Genomic DNA, 17,317 nt, shown 5'->3' with positions numbered 1-17,317 from the left:
TTACAACTCAATTTTATCATTTCCCATTAATTGCCTTTCGTATACTTAACCATATGTGCATATAAATGTCATTTCCACCTGGACTATAACTACTTCAAGAAAAGGAATTTTATTCTTTTGTATTCCTCCAGTTTTGTATTTGCACGTCTGAAGTTGTAGATCTATTTGCTGAGTTCCTGTTGCTGTAACTGGGGTTTGAGCTCTCTTCTACCTCCCTGTGTTCACTTGGTCTCTCCAAGTCCAGGGGCATTACTTAAAATATTTAAAAACCGTTGTGGCTTCAAGAGCAGCCAGTCAGAGAGTGAACCAGAGGCAGATCCAGGAGCTGGAGTGGAGTCTTTAGGCCCTCGTGCTGATGGTCACCTGTAGTGTCTGAATCGTCTGAGAAAGAGGTCAAGGAGCTTCTCCTGAGTGATCGCTATCCCAGGACTGAAGCTGTTTACCAGCTGGTACAGATGTGTTTCATTACGTAAGAAGTGGTAAAGCCTGTCCAATGCAAACCAGCTGATTATCAGGTCTGTTTTCAACACATTTTGGATAAGTGAATATTTAGTGTATGTGACTTTTTAAATGTTCCTTGCTTAGTAAATAAAATACTATCATTGTTTTTCCACTTTTAGCAACTTGTTTTTTTAAACTTTAAGAATTACTCTTTTTTTTTTTTTACCCATTTTCCCTAGTATTCTTCTTATTGCAAATGTATCCAGATAGTCAATAGATAGGTCAGATAACCTATCCAGAAATTTTCTTACAAATAAACACATCAGTTAACAAACCAGCACCTTCCTCATGCACACCAGCCCCTAGAATGCCCTTCCGTAGCCAGGCCAACCCTTTCCTTAAAGTGAACTGGTCATGCTGTTCATGAAAGTGAACCTGAGTACGGCTTCCTTTCTGGGTCCGCCTCTGTCCTTCGTGTTGCAGGTCTCTGCTTTATCTCTGGTTTTGTGAGCACTGTGCCTTTTCTGTTTTTCATTTATTTCTCAATTTACTCCTCTCCCAAGTAAACATTCAGGATAGAAAAATTACTTTAACTCTTTTATGATTAAAAAGCTTATGCTACCTTTCCATCTTATTGGTAGTTGGACCGGGTGTTCCTTTTTGTTACAGGTTCTGGAGGTTGTCTTTACTGTCTCCTAACTCCTAAGAGTCTACAAAGACCAGTGATATCATTCTGATTTTAATTCCTTTGTCTTTCTGCTTTATTTAACTATGTGTTTATTTATCCAGTTTGAAAGCTATTAGAATCTTTTTCTCCCTGGTGTTGGAAATTTCATGTGGGCATATCTTTGTATTGGTCCTCTTTCATTCAGGGTATTGGGTATTTGGTGAGCTCCTTCTGAAGGTTTGTCTTCATTCTGGGAATTTATTTCTCTAATGCTTTCTTTCATTTTCTTTTTCCTTTCTGAATCTTCTCAGTTGAGTCTCTATTTGCTTTCTCTTCTTTTTTTGTTCCCTTGTCCATTTTGTTCAATTTTTAAAAATTTTCTGCAGATCTTTCATGTATCCTATTCCTGTTTTATAGCATTTAGTTCTTCTTTCATGGACACAATATATATTTTTTTATCTAGGAGTGTTTATTTGTGATCCCTGCATTATCTCTGCCTTCTACAGCTTCCCTTTTCTCATTCATTTTGATTTTTCTCTTTTGTGTTTGAAGCATTTGTCAAATGTCTTATGATATCTGGTTATCTTTCACACGTATGTATGAAACTCTAAAAAGCTGATAACGAATACTTGGTTCTTGTGAGTTGGTGAGCCTCCCCTGGGGAGCTGAGCTGACTTCCTCAATTAAAGCAGATTCTTCAAATAAGAATTCTTTATTTTGATCGTAGAACGAATGCATGTGGCAGACGAGAGGATGGAAAGGGTGCGCAGGTCAGACGTGAGGGCACAGGGTATGTGTGGGACCAGGGTGTGGTCACCGCCTTGGTGTGAAGGATGGGCACATTCCTTTAATCTCCTGTGTGGTTTCCATCCCCTTTCTCTGCCTGTCATCACCCAGGCTAGCCTTTGTGATTCCGTTTCAGCAGAGAATAAGAAAAGCAGGACAGCTTTGTAATGAAGCTTGAAGTCAGGTATCGTGATGCCCCAGCTTTGGTTTTCTTTTTCAGTGTTCCCCTGGTGATTCGGGGTCTTTTCTGGTTCCATCAAATTTTAGCATTGCTTGTTCCACCTCTGTGAAAAATGCCAGTGGTATTTTGATAGGGATGGCATTGAAAGTGTAGATTGCTCTGGGCAGCATAGACATATTCACAATGTTTATTCTTCCAATCCAGGAGCAGGGAATGTTTTTCCATCTCTTTGTGTCTTCCTGAATTTCTTTCATAAATGTTCTATATTTTCTAGAGTATAGATCCTTTACCTGTTTGGTTATGTTTACTCCTAAGTATCTTACGGGTTTTGGTGCTATTGTAAATGGAATCGATTCCTTAATTTCTCTTTCTTCAGTCAAGTTAGTATGTAGAAATGCAACTGATTTCTGTGCATTGATTTTATATCCTGCCACATTGCTGAATTGCTGTATGAGTTTTAGTAATTTGCAGGTAGAGTCTTTTGGGTTTTCCACATAAAGTATCATGTCATTTGCAAAGCGAGAGAGTTTGACTTCTTCTTTGCTGATTTAAATGCCTTTTATTTCTCTTTTGTTTTCTTATTGCTGAGTCTAGGACTTCTAGTACTATGTTGAACAGTAATGGTGAGAGTGGGGATCCTTTCGCATTCCTGATCTTAAGGGAAAAGTTTTTCCTCATTCAGAATGCTATTTGCTGTGGGCTTTTCATAGATGGCTTTTATGATACTGAGGTATGTTCCCTATATCCCTACACTGTGAAGAGTTTTAATCAGGAAAAGATACTGTATTTTGTCAAATGCTTTTTCTGCATCAATTGAGAGGATCATATAGTCCTTTTATTAATATGCTCTATCACATTGATTGATTTGTGAATGTTGAACCACCCTTGTATCACAGGAATAAATCCCACGTGGTTGTAATGGATAAACCTTTTAATGTACTGTTGGCTCCTATTGGCTAGGCTGTGATCATCAAGACAGCCTGGCATTGGCACAAAAACAGACACAGAGATCAGTGGAACAGAATAGAGACTCCAGAAATGGACCCTCAACTCTATGGTCAACTAATCTTTGACAAATCAAGAAAAAATATCCAATGGACAAAAGAGTCTCTTCAGTAAATGGTGCTGGGAAAAATGAACAGCTGTATACAGAAGAATGAAGCATGACCATTCTCTTACACCATACACAAAGATAAACTCTAAATGGATGAAAGACCTCAGTGTGAGACAGGAACCCATCAAAATCCTACAGGAGAACACAGGCAGTAACCTCTTCGACATCAGCCTCAGCAACTTCTTTCAAGACATGTCTCCAAAGGCAAGGAAAACAAAAGTGAAATGAACTTTTGGGACTTCATCAAGATCAAAAGCTTTGCATAGCAAAGGAAACAGTCAACAGAACTAAGAAGCAATCCTCAGAATGGGAGAAGGTGTTTGCAAATGACATTATAGATAAAGGGCTGATATCCAGGATCTATAAAGAACTTCTCAAACCCCAAAAAACAGGTAATCAGGTCAAAAATGGGCAGAAGACATGAACAGACACTTCTCCAAAGATGACATACAACTGGCTAACAGACACATGAAAAAATGTTCAATATCACTAGTCATCAGGGAGATTCAAATCAAAACCACACTGAGATACCACCTTAGACCAGATAGAATGGCAAAAATTAACAAGACAGAAAACAAGAGTTGTTGAGGCTATGGAGAAAGGGGAACCCTCTTTTTTTTTCTTTTTTTTTAAAGACTTTAGCTTCTGCACAGCAAAGGAAGCAGTCAACAAAACAAAGAGGCAACCCATGGAATGGGAGAAGATATTCGTAAATGACACTACAGACAAAGGGCTGATATCTAAGATCTATAAAAGAACTCCTCAAACTCAACACACATAAAACAGATAATCACGTCAAAAAAAGGGCAGAAGACATGAACAGACACTTCTCCAAAGAAGACATACAAATGGCTAGCAGTCACATGAAAAAATGTTCATCATCATTAGCCATCAGGGAATTCAAATCAAAACCACACTGAGATACCACCTTACAACCAAGTTAGAATGGCAAAGATTAACAAGACAGGAAACAACAAGTGTTGGAGTGGATGTGAGAAGGGGGAACCCTTTTACACTGTTGGTGGGAATGCAAGCTGGTGCAGCCTCTTTGGAAAACAGTGTGGAAATTCCTCAAATGATTAAAAATAAAGCTACTGTATGTCCCTGCAATTGCACTACTGGGTATTTACCCCAAAGATACAGATGTAGTGAAAAGAAGGGCCTTATATACTCCGATGGTCATAGCAGCAATGTCCATAATAGCCAAACTGTGGAAAGAGCCAAGATGCCCTTCAACAGATGAATGGATAAAAAAGATATGGTCCATGTATACAATGGGATATTACTCAGCCATCAGAAGGGATGAATACCCAACTTTTGTATCAACATGGACGGGACTGGAGGAGATTATGCTGAGTGAAATAAATCAAGCAGAGAGAGAGTCAATTATCATGTGGTTTCACTTATTTGTGGTAAGGAATAACATGGAGGCCATTAGGAGAAGGAAAGGAAAAGTGAGTTGGGGGAAACCAGAGGGGGAAATGAACCCTGAGAGACCGTGGACTCTGAGAAACAAACTGAGGGTTTTGGAGGGGAGGGAAGGTGGGAGGTTGGGTGAGCCTGGTGGTGGGTATTATGGAGGGCACGTATTGCATGGAGCACTGGGTGTGGTGCATAAACAATGAATCCTGGGATACTGAAAAAGAAAAGATTTTATTTATTTGACAGAGAGATAGAGAGCACAAGTAGGCAGAACAGCAGGCAGAGGGAGAGGGAGAAGGAAGCTCTCCACCAAGCAGGGAGCCCAATGTGGGGCTTGATCCCAGGACCCTGGAATGATGACCTGAGCTGAAGGCAGCTGCTTAACTGACTGAGCCACCCAGGTGCCCCTAGGAAGGGGAACCCTCTTACACTGTTGGTGGGAATGCAAACTGGTACAGCCGCTCTGGAAAACAGTATGGAGGTTCCTCAACCCAGCAATCGCACTATTAAGTATTTACCCCAAAGATACAAGCATAATGAAGGGACACTTGCACCCCAGTGTTCACAGCAGGAATATCCACAGTAGCCAAACTGTGAAAGGAGGTGAGATGCCCTTCATTAACAGATGAATGAATAAAGAAAATATGGTTCATATATACAATGGAATATTACTCAGCCATCAGAAAGGATGAATACCCACCATTTGCATCAACATGGACAGGACTGGAGGAGATTACGCTAAGTGAAATAAGTTAAGCAGAGAAGGACAATTATCATATGGTTTCACTCATGTGGAACATAAGCAATAGCACAGAGGACCACGGGGAAAGGGAGGGAAATCTGAATGGGAAGAAATCAGAGAGGGGGACAAACCATGAAGGACTCTGGACTCAGAATGAAACTGAGGGTTACAGAAGGGAGGGAATGGGGGAGGGGGGATGATGGGCATTAAGGAGGGCACGTGTGGTGGTGAGCAGTGGGTGTTATACACAAATAATGATTCATTGAACACGACATCAGAAACTAATGATGTACTATATACTGGCTATTTGAACATAATAAAATTTTTTTAAATAGCCTATTAATCCACCACCACCCCCCACCAAAGAAAGAAAGAAAGAAAGAAAGAAAAGGACAGTGTGGTTTTGCAGCATTGAGAAAGGGGCTTTGAGAGGCAACTGCCCTGAGTGCAGACTCTGGGGCATGTCCGCTCTCTACTCTCACCCTCCCTCTGAGGCACCAGGTGTCTCCAGGGATGCTGAAAATGGTCATGTTCTCTTCTGTCTGCACAGATGTGACTCCCCTTTTTACTTTGCTTACCTGCTTCTTATCTTTTCTGTTATTTTTCTTTACCCTTGTGGGCTCATATTTTCTATCATTATATTCTCACTTTAGTGAAATATGTGAGGAGAAGACAGATGAGCATATGTGTGGATAAATCTACCATATTTAATCAGAAACCCACTTTTACTCTTAAAAAGTTAAGCAGTGAAATGAATATTTTAATAGTGTTACTTTTTTAAGTGTCTGCAGTCATTGTCTCCTGAAGTTAAGAGTGTTAAGTATCTTTGTAAAGATTAAGGACACCAAACACTCCTCAGAAGTTGCTTTTTTTTTAAGTGTGTGAGTACACAATTCCCTTTCCAGCTGTTTCACTGCTCTCCTTCCCTGTGGCTGTCCTCTAACGATCTGCAGCTTCAGTCTCCTGTTGACCCATTTTTCCCAAATCTGTCCAACCTCTAATTTAGGCCAGACTCTGTGTTATATGAGAGTCCTTCAGTCATGCTTCGTCTCCCCACGCCTTGCCCCTCCCAAACGTTATTCTAGACATTTGTCAGTCCCCTAAGCCCCTTGTCCATCTTCCTCTTCAGGCCTAGAAAGTCATTTTGACTCTTCCATGACAAAATAAACAAGTTTAGGCCTTCATTCTCCAAACTCCTGTTCCTCTCATTTTCTCTCTTCCTCTAAACTTTGTCCTTTCAAGAGGTAATTATTTATTGAGAACTTACAATGTTCAAAGCACGGTAGGTAAAAGAATAGAGCCCAAGAAGGTCTCTTGAAAAATTTTAGTAAAATAAAAATGTAATAGAACAGAGAGGCGAATTCAAAGAAATGAATGTAAGAATAAATGATAAACAAGTAGAGACTCCATCCAGAAGACTCAGAAAGAACAGAGAAAACAAAGGGAAGGAAAGCATCGGAGAAAGAACACAATGAAATCCCGGAGGTTGACGGACATGAGTGCTGGCTGGAAGGGGCCACCAGACACACAGCTTGTAGGATGAGGGAGGAGTGCTCTGGGGATGGACGTGAGGAATTCATCTCTGAGGCCTGAAGTAGGAGAAAGAGCTGGATGCAAGAAAACAAGAAAGTGACAGGAGATTAACATCCCAGAGATAAAATGTCAGGAGGTCCTAAGTCGTGAAGAGCTATGAGAAGATGCTGTTGCCTCTGTGTGGGTCACAGCCAGGTGTTGTGTTTGTGTCGTGGAGGGAAGTTCACAGGGTGAGCTGGAGAAGTAGGGGGTCAGCTTGCACAGTGAACAATATTAAATTGAACTCAGAACAGTCAAAGACCTTGGGAACAGAAAAATATCTGAGAGGATGTTAAGCAATGAAGAGACTATGCCCTGCCGTATCTTGAAAGGGCGTTGTCCGTTATTCAGAAGCGATTGTTGGAAGGTGAAAGTGTATGGGGTTGTCTGTAGCTCAGAAAAGAACCAACAGAGACTGCCCACAGCTTTTACAAATGACAAGAAAGACCATGAAATCAAAGAGTTTGTGGGCACCGTGCCTGTGTTTCTGCAACACAGAAATACATTGTTATCTGTTCGATAACAAAAATTCAAGTAAATTTTGAAGATCTAATTGGCTTTTTAACATGATTCCTGACTAGGGCAGGATCCCATCTAACAAACAGAGGGATATTCTGAGGAGTTGAACCAAGTGGAAGGTTTTAGAGAAGGAGGGTGGGGCAGGTATGTTACTAGTCAAAGAAAGGGAATGTTTCGGTGAAGGTGGCTTTTCCTTAGGGGAAAAGCAAGAGTCTTACCAGGCAGACTACCTCATCTTTCTTCGGGGGATGGAGAGCGCCCGTGTGGCGGACTTATTGGTACTGATCTGTGGAAAAATTCCTGATGGATAGGTTAAGGCTACATTTCTGAGGGAGACTGAAGCTACAATTAGATTAGGTATTAAGCCTGTTTAGGAACTCAGTCTAACAGGGCTAAAATTATAAAATTCAGTATCATTGGCTTATTTGTGGTAATTAAAGCTTTTGGATTGGTCAGGTTGCCTAATTAGAAGTAACACAGCAAATAAGGGGGCCTGTATTGCTAGCAGAGACCTCTTTCTGGGGTTCGTACCCATGTATGCAACTACCTGGAGGCCTGCCCATAAGCATCTTAAAAGAATCCAAAACCAAGCCCATCATCGCCTTCCTTGGGGCCCCAAATGTTTTTTTTTTTCTTTTTTATGCCCTATCCTAGAAGCTAGCATCATCATTCACCTTGGTCACCAATGCTAGAAGCCTAATGGTCATCCTAAGCTGCTGCTTCTCTCATACAGTCCCAAACAGTACGTTGTTATGTTCTGTCCATCCTGCCAGCTGTTTCAGAAGCTGCCTCATTCTCCCCTTGCACATAAATTGCTTTGGCTCTTGCTTTTTTCCTTCGCACACTAGTGCAAGAGTCCCTGACCAACATTGCCAGGGCACGCTCTCCCATGCCCTTCTTTCTCACCATTGCCACCGTTGTCTTTTTTAAAATGAGCAAATCTGATCATATTACTTACCATTATTTATCCTCTTCCTAGATGGAATTGACCACGCCCTCCTGGGTAGCCCTGGATGCTGTGTTCACCCTTGTTTTTAATGTAGCCATCTACACTAAAGGATAGAATTTGTATTTTATTTATATGCATTCATAAGCCTTATATACCCTAAGTGCCCAATAAATGCAGAGGTAATATAGTGATTAACAGTTGAGATTCTTGGTAAAAGAGCTCTAAGGACAAATTTTGTTTCTAAAATGCAGTAGCAACACAAGCAAAATGCTGGTTTTGGTGGGAATGCAGAGAAAGGGGAAACTTCCTACACTGTTGGTGGAAATGCAAGCTGGTGCAGCCACTCTGGAAAACAGTATGGAGGTTCCTCAAAAAGTTAAAAATAGAGCTACCCTACACCCAGCAATTGCACTGCTAGGTATTTTATGCATCCTTATGCAAAGGATACAAAAATTCTGATTGGAAGGGATATATGCACCCCTATGTTTATGGCAGCTTTATCAACAATAGCCAAATTATGGAAAGAGCCCAAATGTTCATCTACTGAAGATGCGATATATATGTATAGTGGAATATTGGAGTGTGTGTGTGTGTGTGTGTGTGTGTGTTTGTGTGTAGTGGAATATTACTCAGCCAGAAAAAAGAATGAAATCTTGCATTTGCAACACCATGGATGGAGCTGGAGAGTACTATGCTAAGTGAAATAAGTTAGTGAGAGAGAGACAAATTTCACTCCTATGTGGAAGACATGATTTCACTCCTATGTGGAATTAAACAAAATAGATGAACATGGAGGGGGCATAGAAAAGAGAGGCAAACCAGGAAACAGACTCTCAACAGAACAAACTGAGGGTTGCTGGAGGGGAGGTGAACAGGGGGATGGGTTAAATGGGGGATGGATATGGATATTAAGGAGGGCACTTGCGGTGAGCACTGGGTGTTGTATGTTAAGTGGTGAATCACCAAATTCTATACCAGAAACTAATACTACAGTTAACTGTTAACTAACCAGAATTTAAGTAAAAACGTGAAAAATTAAAAAAAATTTTAAATAAAATGCAGCAGCTGGATAGCATCTGTGAGATGATGTAATGGTAGTATTTAGCTTCACAGTCATTTTGAGAGCGTTGGCAATAATAATTATAATAATACATAGTTGTGAATAGCAAATGAATTGTTTAGTCTCACTTTACCACTCACAAGATCAAACCCAGGTGTCGAGCACCTTCGGGATCTGGCCTCTGCCCCAGGGCTGACCGCACCCTCATGTAAGTCTGCCCACGGTAAACACAGAAAACTGCTGGCCATTGCATAAATATGCTGTGTTCTCTCTCCCCCTCCATTCCTTGCGGGGCTGTCTCGCTTCACATGGAACCTCTTTTTCCACTTTGTCATCCTGACAAATGTTTACTCATCCTTTAAGACTTCCGGTGCCCCTCCCTCCCACAGGCTGCTCCCTCCCGCTCCCCCCCCCCCCCTCCCGCCCTTACTCGAGCTTGGCTAGACTTTTCTTCCTGGCTCTGTTTTGTGTCTGTGTGAACCTCTTAAGGGCAGACTTTCAGCTCTGCATTCGCAGCCTCTAGCCGAATGCCGAGGGCATGAATTCAGTAGATGTTTACTAAACAAATGAATGCAGGGATGAATGACTCTCTGATACAGGTAAATGGTGGTTTAAAAAAAAAAAATGTTATGCCCTATATGAGATTCAGCAAATCCTGCCCGCCCACTGCCTGGTGCTACATACACCGTTTTCTCGGGACTTCGCTGTGAGTCCTCATCTGGGTGTTGTGATTCATGGCTGGGCTAGGGAGGGCATCAAAGCTGCGTGGTCGAGACAGAACCCGGATGGCCCACAAAGCCTGAAATGGGTACTAGCTGACCCTTTACAGAAAAAGCTTCCTGATTCTTGCTCTATGTGGGTGAATTCCTTTAAAAAATGTTTGGAAAGGACAGGTTCGATTAGCAAAGTTCACATTTTTTTCCTATGGCATATAAAACTATGGCAGTGTTCATATGCATTTCTTTTCCAGACAGCCATATTCAGTTTAACTCTCTGGCATTTTTGAACTAAACAGGAAGGAGCAAGCTTTTACAGGATGACTGGCCTGGGTCCTTTGCCTCAAGCCCTTTATAATGGAGAACCCTTTAAGCTTGAGCATCTGAATGCTGAAGAGCTGGAAACAAATGTTCTTCACAGAATGATGGATGCAACCATAAATTTACAGAGGGAGGTTTTCACGGTAGGTAAGCACTTATGAGAAAATACACGATAAATGATGCTTAAAAATGATTTCTGTACTAAAATATCTTTTCATGGCAAAAATTTCTATCCTGATCACTTAGCAATTAACTTAAAAGTAGTAATTAGTTAATTAAGCTTACCTATGCATAATTACATCAAAAATTGCTTAATTGGAAAGAAAAATCAAAGTTTTACAGGCAAATTTGTTATGAAATTTATTGTGTGAATCCTAATTGCCTACATTACTTATTTATTTAGATGACATAGTTGTTAAGTGTATTCTGTGCAAAACTTTAAAATATATGCATATAAATTGCCTAGATTACCTAAGTAGTATTTTTTTTGTTGTAGGGCGTATTAAATGATCGAACAAATGTAATTGATTTCCTTATGGAGAAGAATAATGTCGTACCCCGTGTAAATCCTTCGATCTTGCACACAAAATGGCAGTACCTTAATTTAATATCCACATCAGGTAAAATAATCCTTCCATATACTTTCTACAAATGCTTATTGAGTTGTGAATGTTTTATTAATTGGTTATTTAACATTTAGTATGAAAATTTTTCAGTAACTGCTGATGTTGAAGATTTCTCTACATTCTTTTTCTTGGATTCACAAGATAAGAGTGCTGTAATAGCCGAGAACATGTATTATTTAACCCAAGAAGGTAATAAGCATATTTTATTTTCCTGACTTTATTCCTAAAGTAGCAAAATTTGTAATTTTGGTAAGGTGGTTGCATTGTGAATTTGTATGTTGCTATTTGACGAGGGGTCTTGTTGTCAAGAGTTTGTCGTTTGTTAGGATCTAAGCGTTGTGCTGAGAAGCTGCCTTCGACCCTGCTGAATCTTACATACACAGGGGTTCATCTTGGTTTTTTGCCTTTTCTCAAAGCAAGCTATTCCATTTTTCACCTTGCATGAATAAGTGTAATTCCCATATCAGAGGAGAGTAGTTCTGCACTCGCTTAAACAACATCAAGGTTTTTGCTTATGTTGAGGATTATAACAAAGGAGGGGAGACTGATCCAGGACGGTGCTTACAAATATGGACTTAGCCTGGACGGGGGCATCTGCAGTGGGTTCACAGTGATCTATTCTGATAGGCAAAGGTAGAGTTTGGTTGGTTTTGTTTCCTTTTGTTTGACCATTTTTGCTCTAGAGAGAAAAAATGAGAGCCGATACACATTAAGATAAGAGAAGGCTGCTTTTTATCTCTGTGTGTAAAGCAGTCATCTAACAATGAGAGTGATCTCAAGATAGGATGAACTGTGTAGTAAGTGGTATATTTTTACATATGAGAGTTTTAAGCCGAGGCCTCCCAGCCAGTTTTTTAGAATGCTGTGGAATCAAGTTTGGGCCAGATGGCTGCAGAATTACTTTCTAACAGATCTTTGATATTATGTTCGTAAAGTGTTCTGTCTCCAAGAAATCCAACAAATAATAAAGTATAATGCAGTTCTGTATTATGGCAGAGTAGAGTCCTGACTATGTTTAATGAAAAGGAAACAGAGAAACAGGGAATAAAAAATAGGAGAAATCTATTTATCAGGTTCTGAGGTGTATTTCGAAAATTGTCTCTGGATATCAGAATAAGTTAGCCTATAATGAATGCCCTTTGGTTAAATCTCTAACAATTTAAAAGAATATTAACTGAGAAACACCTACATTCCTCTTTCTTGCAATTACATAAGTGTATAAAGAAATAATGGAGTTGTGAGAAATTTACATAGCACTTCTGAAATAATTCTGAGTTTACTATGGTGGTTAAAAGTGCTGCGCTAAGAAGACGTTAGAATTCTTTCCCTTTGGGGCGCCTGGGTGGCTCAGTGGGTTAAAGCCTCTCTACCTTCAGCTCAGGTCATGATCCCAGGGTCCTGGGATCGAGCCCCGCATCGGGTTCTCTTCTCAGCAGGGAGCCTGCTTCCTCCTCTCTCTCTCTGCCTGCCTCTCTGCCTACTTGAAATCTCTGTCTGTCAAATAAATAAATAAAATCTTAAAAAAAAAAAAATTCTTTCCCTTTCTTCTTTGAAAAGAATCACTACCTTACTCTTAAGTTGCTTCAATGTGGACTCGATTTAGCCTTCTTGTTAACAGTTTTTGTGTAATATTGTATAGATATTACTGAGTATGTAGTAACTATAGCTTCACATCTCTTCAGGACTAAGTTTTTGGTATAGCAGATTTTTAGCACTTGTTTTAAGTAGGTCATGTGATCGGGGAACTAATTTTTCTTTAGGTTTTAAAGATAACTAGACTATTTCAGGTGACAGATGCTGAGCCTAGGTGAAATTAAACCCATTAAACTGACTTTAGAATTAAAAGTTTCTCTTTGTGGCTTCCAAATTTTCAGATTTTTCTGAAAAAAATAATTGTATTGCTGTTGCTGGCACAAGATGATGTAGATTCGGCCAAGTTAATGACACCCAGTTCTTTTTTTTGAAGTAAATGAATTATAAGCTAATATTGCTGTTTTTAATATCTACTGATAAGCTTTATTGTATCTAGTTTTACATATAGTGGGGTATGAGTATCAGTTTTTAAAAAATGTAGCTGTAGCTGGAAGATAGTTTTGCTACCAACACTGAAACATAATAAGCATAATACAATTTTCATCTACTAATAAAAGAATTCCACAGATAGGTCCCTTAGGGACTATTCTTTTTGACATCTGAGTTTCTATAAGCTTATAGAACACTCTTCTAGTATTTTTATACACATGTCAGTGTGTGTGTGTGTGTGTGTGTGTATAATCTTTAACAATATTTGCTTATTTTTTAAAAAATTAAATTTAATATTTTAATTTGTAATGTATGTTGTTAACTGGAAACATTCCCTGCTTTTAGTTTGATTTTTAGAAGAGGTAGTTTGACTAAACTATTTGAAACTTTCAGAGGATGATGTAATTTCTTCAGTTACTCTCTGGATTATTGCTGATTTTGACAAACCATCTGGGCGAAAACTACTGTTTAACGCATTAAAGTTCATGGTGAGTATTTAGATGTTTATTCTTACTACAAAAATTTTAATTTTTTGTTAATTTTAAGAAAGCCAAATGAAGAACATGCATTCAATCTTTAGTCCCCTCCCTATTAACATTTTAAATACCTCAAGTTGTTGCTAAAGGAATTTAGGAACTCCCTGGCAAAATTCCTGTGTTCAAATCTGATGGGCCTTGTTATGGGATTTGGAGGTGGGACCTTGAGGAGGTAAGTAGGTCTTGAGGTGGATCCCTCGTGAATGGGATTAACGCCTTTGTAAGAAGAGACATTAGAGAACCTTGCTCCTTCTCTTCCCATCATGTGTAGATACAAGGACAAATCAATAGTCTGCAACCCAGAAGAGGGTCCTTCACCAGAACCTGACCAGGCTAGCACCCTGATCTCAGGTTTTCCAGTCTCCAGAACTATGGGAAATAAGTTTCCGTTCATTTGTTGCCACCCTGTTTATGGTTACTGTGTTGTAGCAGCCCCAAACTGACAAGACTTAGCAGTTATAAATAGGCTATTAAAACAGAGTGAATGGTTTTGGACCCTGCCATTACAACAATGACCCCAAATCTGCTTTTTTTTCTTTTTTAAAGTGGGTTGGGCCTCTGCCTTGCCTCAGGTCATGATCTTAGGGTCCTGGGATTGAGCCCCGCATTGGAGTCTCTGCTCAGCGGGAAGCCTGCTTCCTCTTCTCTCTCTGCCTGCCTCTCTGCCTACTTGTGATCTCTCTGTCAAATAAATAAATAAAATCTTTAAAAAAAAAAAAAAAAAGACTTTATTTGACAGAGAGATCACAAGTAGGCAGAGAGGCAGGCAGAGAGAGAGGAGGAAGCAGGCTCCCCGCTGAGCAGAGAGCCCCGATGCGGGGCTCGATCTCAGGACCCTGGGACTATGACCTGAGCCAAAGGCAGAGGCTTTTAACCCACTGAGCCACCCAGGCGCTCCCAAAATCTGCTTTTTACCAACAAAACCTCATAATAGCAATTTTTCATCACATTATCAGGCAACACTTTATTTCTCTGATTATTAAAGAAAAAACAAGTTTTTCTCACTGAAGAGTATTTTAAGCCTTAAATCAACCTTCATTTTTTGATATTAGAGAATTACAAACCAATATACTTCAACAGGATACATTTCTATAAAGAGCACCTGGGTAGCTTAGTCGGTTAAGCATCTGACTCTTGATTTCAGCTCAGGTCATGACCAGGGTCAGGAGATTGAGTCCGGCATAGGACTCTGCACTGGGTGTGGAGCCTGCTTCCCTCACTCCCCACCCCCCACTCACCCATTGTCATTCTCTCTAAGAAAAACAAAGAAAAATCAGAAAACTCTTTTATAACCTTCTTTATTTCTAAGGGAGCATTAAAGTCTGTCTAGATTAAAAACACCTAAGAAACATAAACCAAAATATTTAATGAAATTGTTTTGTATTAGCTAAGTGTAAATCTGTTGCTGATAACAAATTACCTATAACTTAATGGCTTAAAACAACAAACGGTTTCTTCCCCATTGTCTGGGGTTTAAGAATTCAGGAGTGGCTCAGCTGAGTGAGTACAAAGCTTGAGTATAGAGAAGTGGGTATCACTGGCGGCCATCTTGGAGGTGCTCCACCACATCAAAAATAGTTGATACATTTTAAACAAAAAGTAACATTAGCTAGGAGAATTTTCATGTCATGTTAGATAATCTCAGAACACAATGTGGCTTCTTTAAGTGGCCTGCAGACCAGCATATTCCAAAAATGGTGTTTGGGATCTAGGGAGTACGTCACTTCTTCCTTCTCAAGAATTTCTGGTAGCATGTTCTTTGTGAGGCTGACAGACTGCCTTTTCCCAGTAGTTACAGTGTATATGGCTCTCCCATTATGCACATATTGGTATGTTTAATGGTGTCACGCGTATCTCTAAGGATCTATTCATTTTTGTTCATTCTGTCTTATAGATTATAGTCCTATAGTTTTATCTTTAAACTCAGCGATTCTTCCTTCTGCCAACTAAAATCTGTTGAACCCCTCTGCGTGAATTTTTATTTCAGTTATTGTACTTTTCAACTCCAGAATTTCCATTTGGTTCTTTTTTTTATAATTTCTATCTCTTTGTTATTATTCTCAGTGTAATAACTTGTTTTAACCATACTTTCCTTTCTTTAAACATGATTCCCTTTAGTTCTTTGAACATATTTATATGTCTGCTAAGTCCACTATCCAAGATCGGTTTTAATGCTTGGTATTTTTCCTTTGTGTAAATCATACTGTCCTATTTGACTGCATGTTTCATAATTTTTTTATTGAAAACCAAACATTTTAGAGAATACACAGTAGCACATTCGGACACCAAGAACACCTCATCCCCAGGGTTACCCATTGTTTGATCATTTGTTTATTTGTTTAGTGATGGGAGAGAACTAACTCTGTTGACTATTTCCCTCTTATTTTTTATCTCTGATGTTTCCTGGTTAGACTCTTTTCCTTGTTTTTATCTTTTATCTTCTTTCCTAGAGACTGCCTCTGAGTCAGCAAAAGCCAATTATCGCTCAAAGTTTGTGCTTAAGTCCCCATAAGTGGTTAGATGGTCACACTTCACTGTCGGATGTGTACTTGACTTAAAGGCTACTTTTCAGTTCAGGGATTTTATGATTTTGCCCCACATTCATCCATGGAATAGTGTCTTGAAATTACCTTTCTCGTTACTTGTGAGAAGATTCAACCTTTGGCATGAAGTCTTCCAGACTGCCCAGAATGGATTTAATATTATTTTTAAACCTGACTTCCTCAGAGTTGCCTGGTCAGAGTAGCTTTTTTTTTTTTTTTTAAGATTTTATTTGTTTATTTCTTACACACACACAGAGAGAGAGATCATGAACAGAGGGTAAGTATAGAGGGAGAAGGCGGCTCCCCACCGAGCAGGGAGCCCAATGCTGGACTCGATCCCAGGACCCTGGGATCATGACCTAAGCTGAAGGCAGACACTTAACAACTTAGCCACCCAGGTGCCCTCCGAAGACCTTTTTATTCAGCAGTGTTTATTCAGGGAACACCTTCAAATGTGTGCCATGCCCAGTTCTCATTTTCCTAAGTGAGAATATATGCAGTTTCACAGAACCTTAAGGATGAGTGTGATCCCAGGACAGCTCTTTTCATCTGTCTCTTTCTCTGCTTCTCGCTGTTAGACCTCTGGCTGCTCTATCATTTCACCTAACATTTTCTTGCCTGGAGGACCCTATGAAAACAGGCTCCAGATGGAATTTCACCCACAGGCTATAATTTGCTGACTTCCTGATCTTGTTTATTAACTAAATTATCTGTGGTATCATTTTGGAGTTTTATTCTTTCCGGTATTATATCTTGAGCCTCTGTCATTTTCAATTCATTGTAGCCAGCTTGTTTCTAACTGCTGCCTTTATCTTACTGGGTCCTCTCCTTAAGGCTCTTTGGGGCCGTTTTTTGGAGACCATGTTTTCTTTTCAAAACTGCACAGAGTTCAAAGGACTGATGTAATGAACACTTATATATCCAGCACCTAGATTCTATAATTATTAACATCTTGCCATATTTGATTTTTCTAATTATCTGTTTGTAGGGGGGGAAGGGCAGGAATGGTCTAAATCATTATAAAGTAAGTTGTAGAAATCAGCATATATCATCCTTAATACTTCAACATGCATTTTCCAAGAATTAGGGTATTCTTCTAC

General features: G+C 39.6%; 1 protein-coding gene across 5 annotated transcripts in view; it reads left to right on the top strand.

The window, feature by feature from the left end:
• Positions 1 to 17,317, top strand: part of UGGT2 (UDP-glucose glycoprotein glucosyltransferase 2) — a 197,136-nt gene that overhangs the window by 105,807 nt on the left and 74,012 nt on the right. For all 5 annotated transcript variants that reach the window (XM_045978339.1, XM_045978338.1, XM_045978337.1 and 2 more), the window contains exons 17-20: positions 10,469 to 10,633; positions 10,987 to 11,110; positions 11,207 to 11,305; positions 13,532 to 13,626. In XM_045978339.1, coding sequence (XP_045834295.1) covers positions 10,469 to 10,633; positions 10,987 to 11,110; positions 11,207 to 11,305; positions 13,532 to 13,626 — 483 coding nt within the window. The remainder of the gene's footprint in view (positions 1 to 10,468; positions 10,634 to 10,986; positions 11,111 to 11,206; positions 11,306 to 13,531; positions 13,627 to 17,317) is intronic.

Source organism: Meles meles, chromosome 14 (genome assembly GCF_922984935.1).
Source record: "Meles meles chromosome 14, mMelMel3.1 paternal haplotype, whole genome shotgun sequence".
Classification (NCBI taxonomy): Eukaryota; Metazoa; Chordata; class Mammalia; order Carnivora; family Mustelidae; genus Meles; species Meles meles.
The sequence above is the reverse complement of the archived record's forward strand: the minus strand, read 5'-3'. Positions and strand labels throughout refer to the sequence as shown.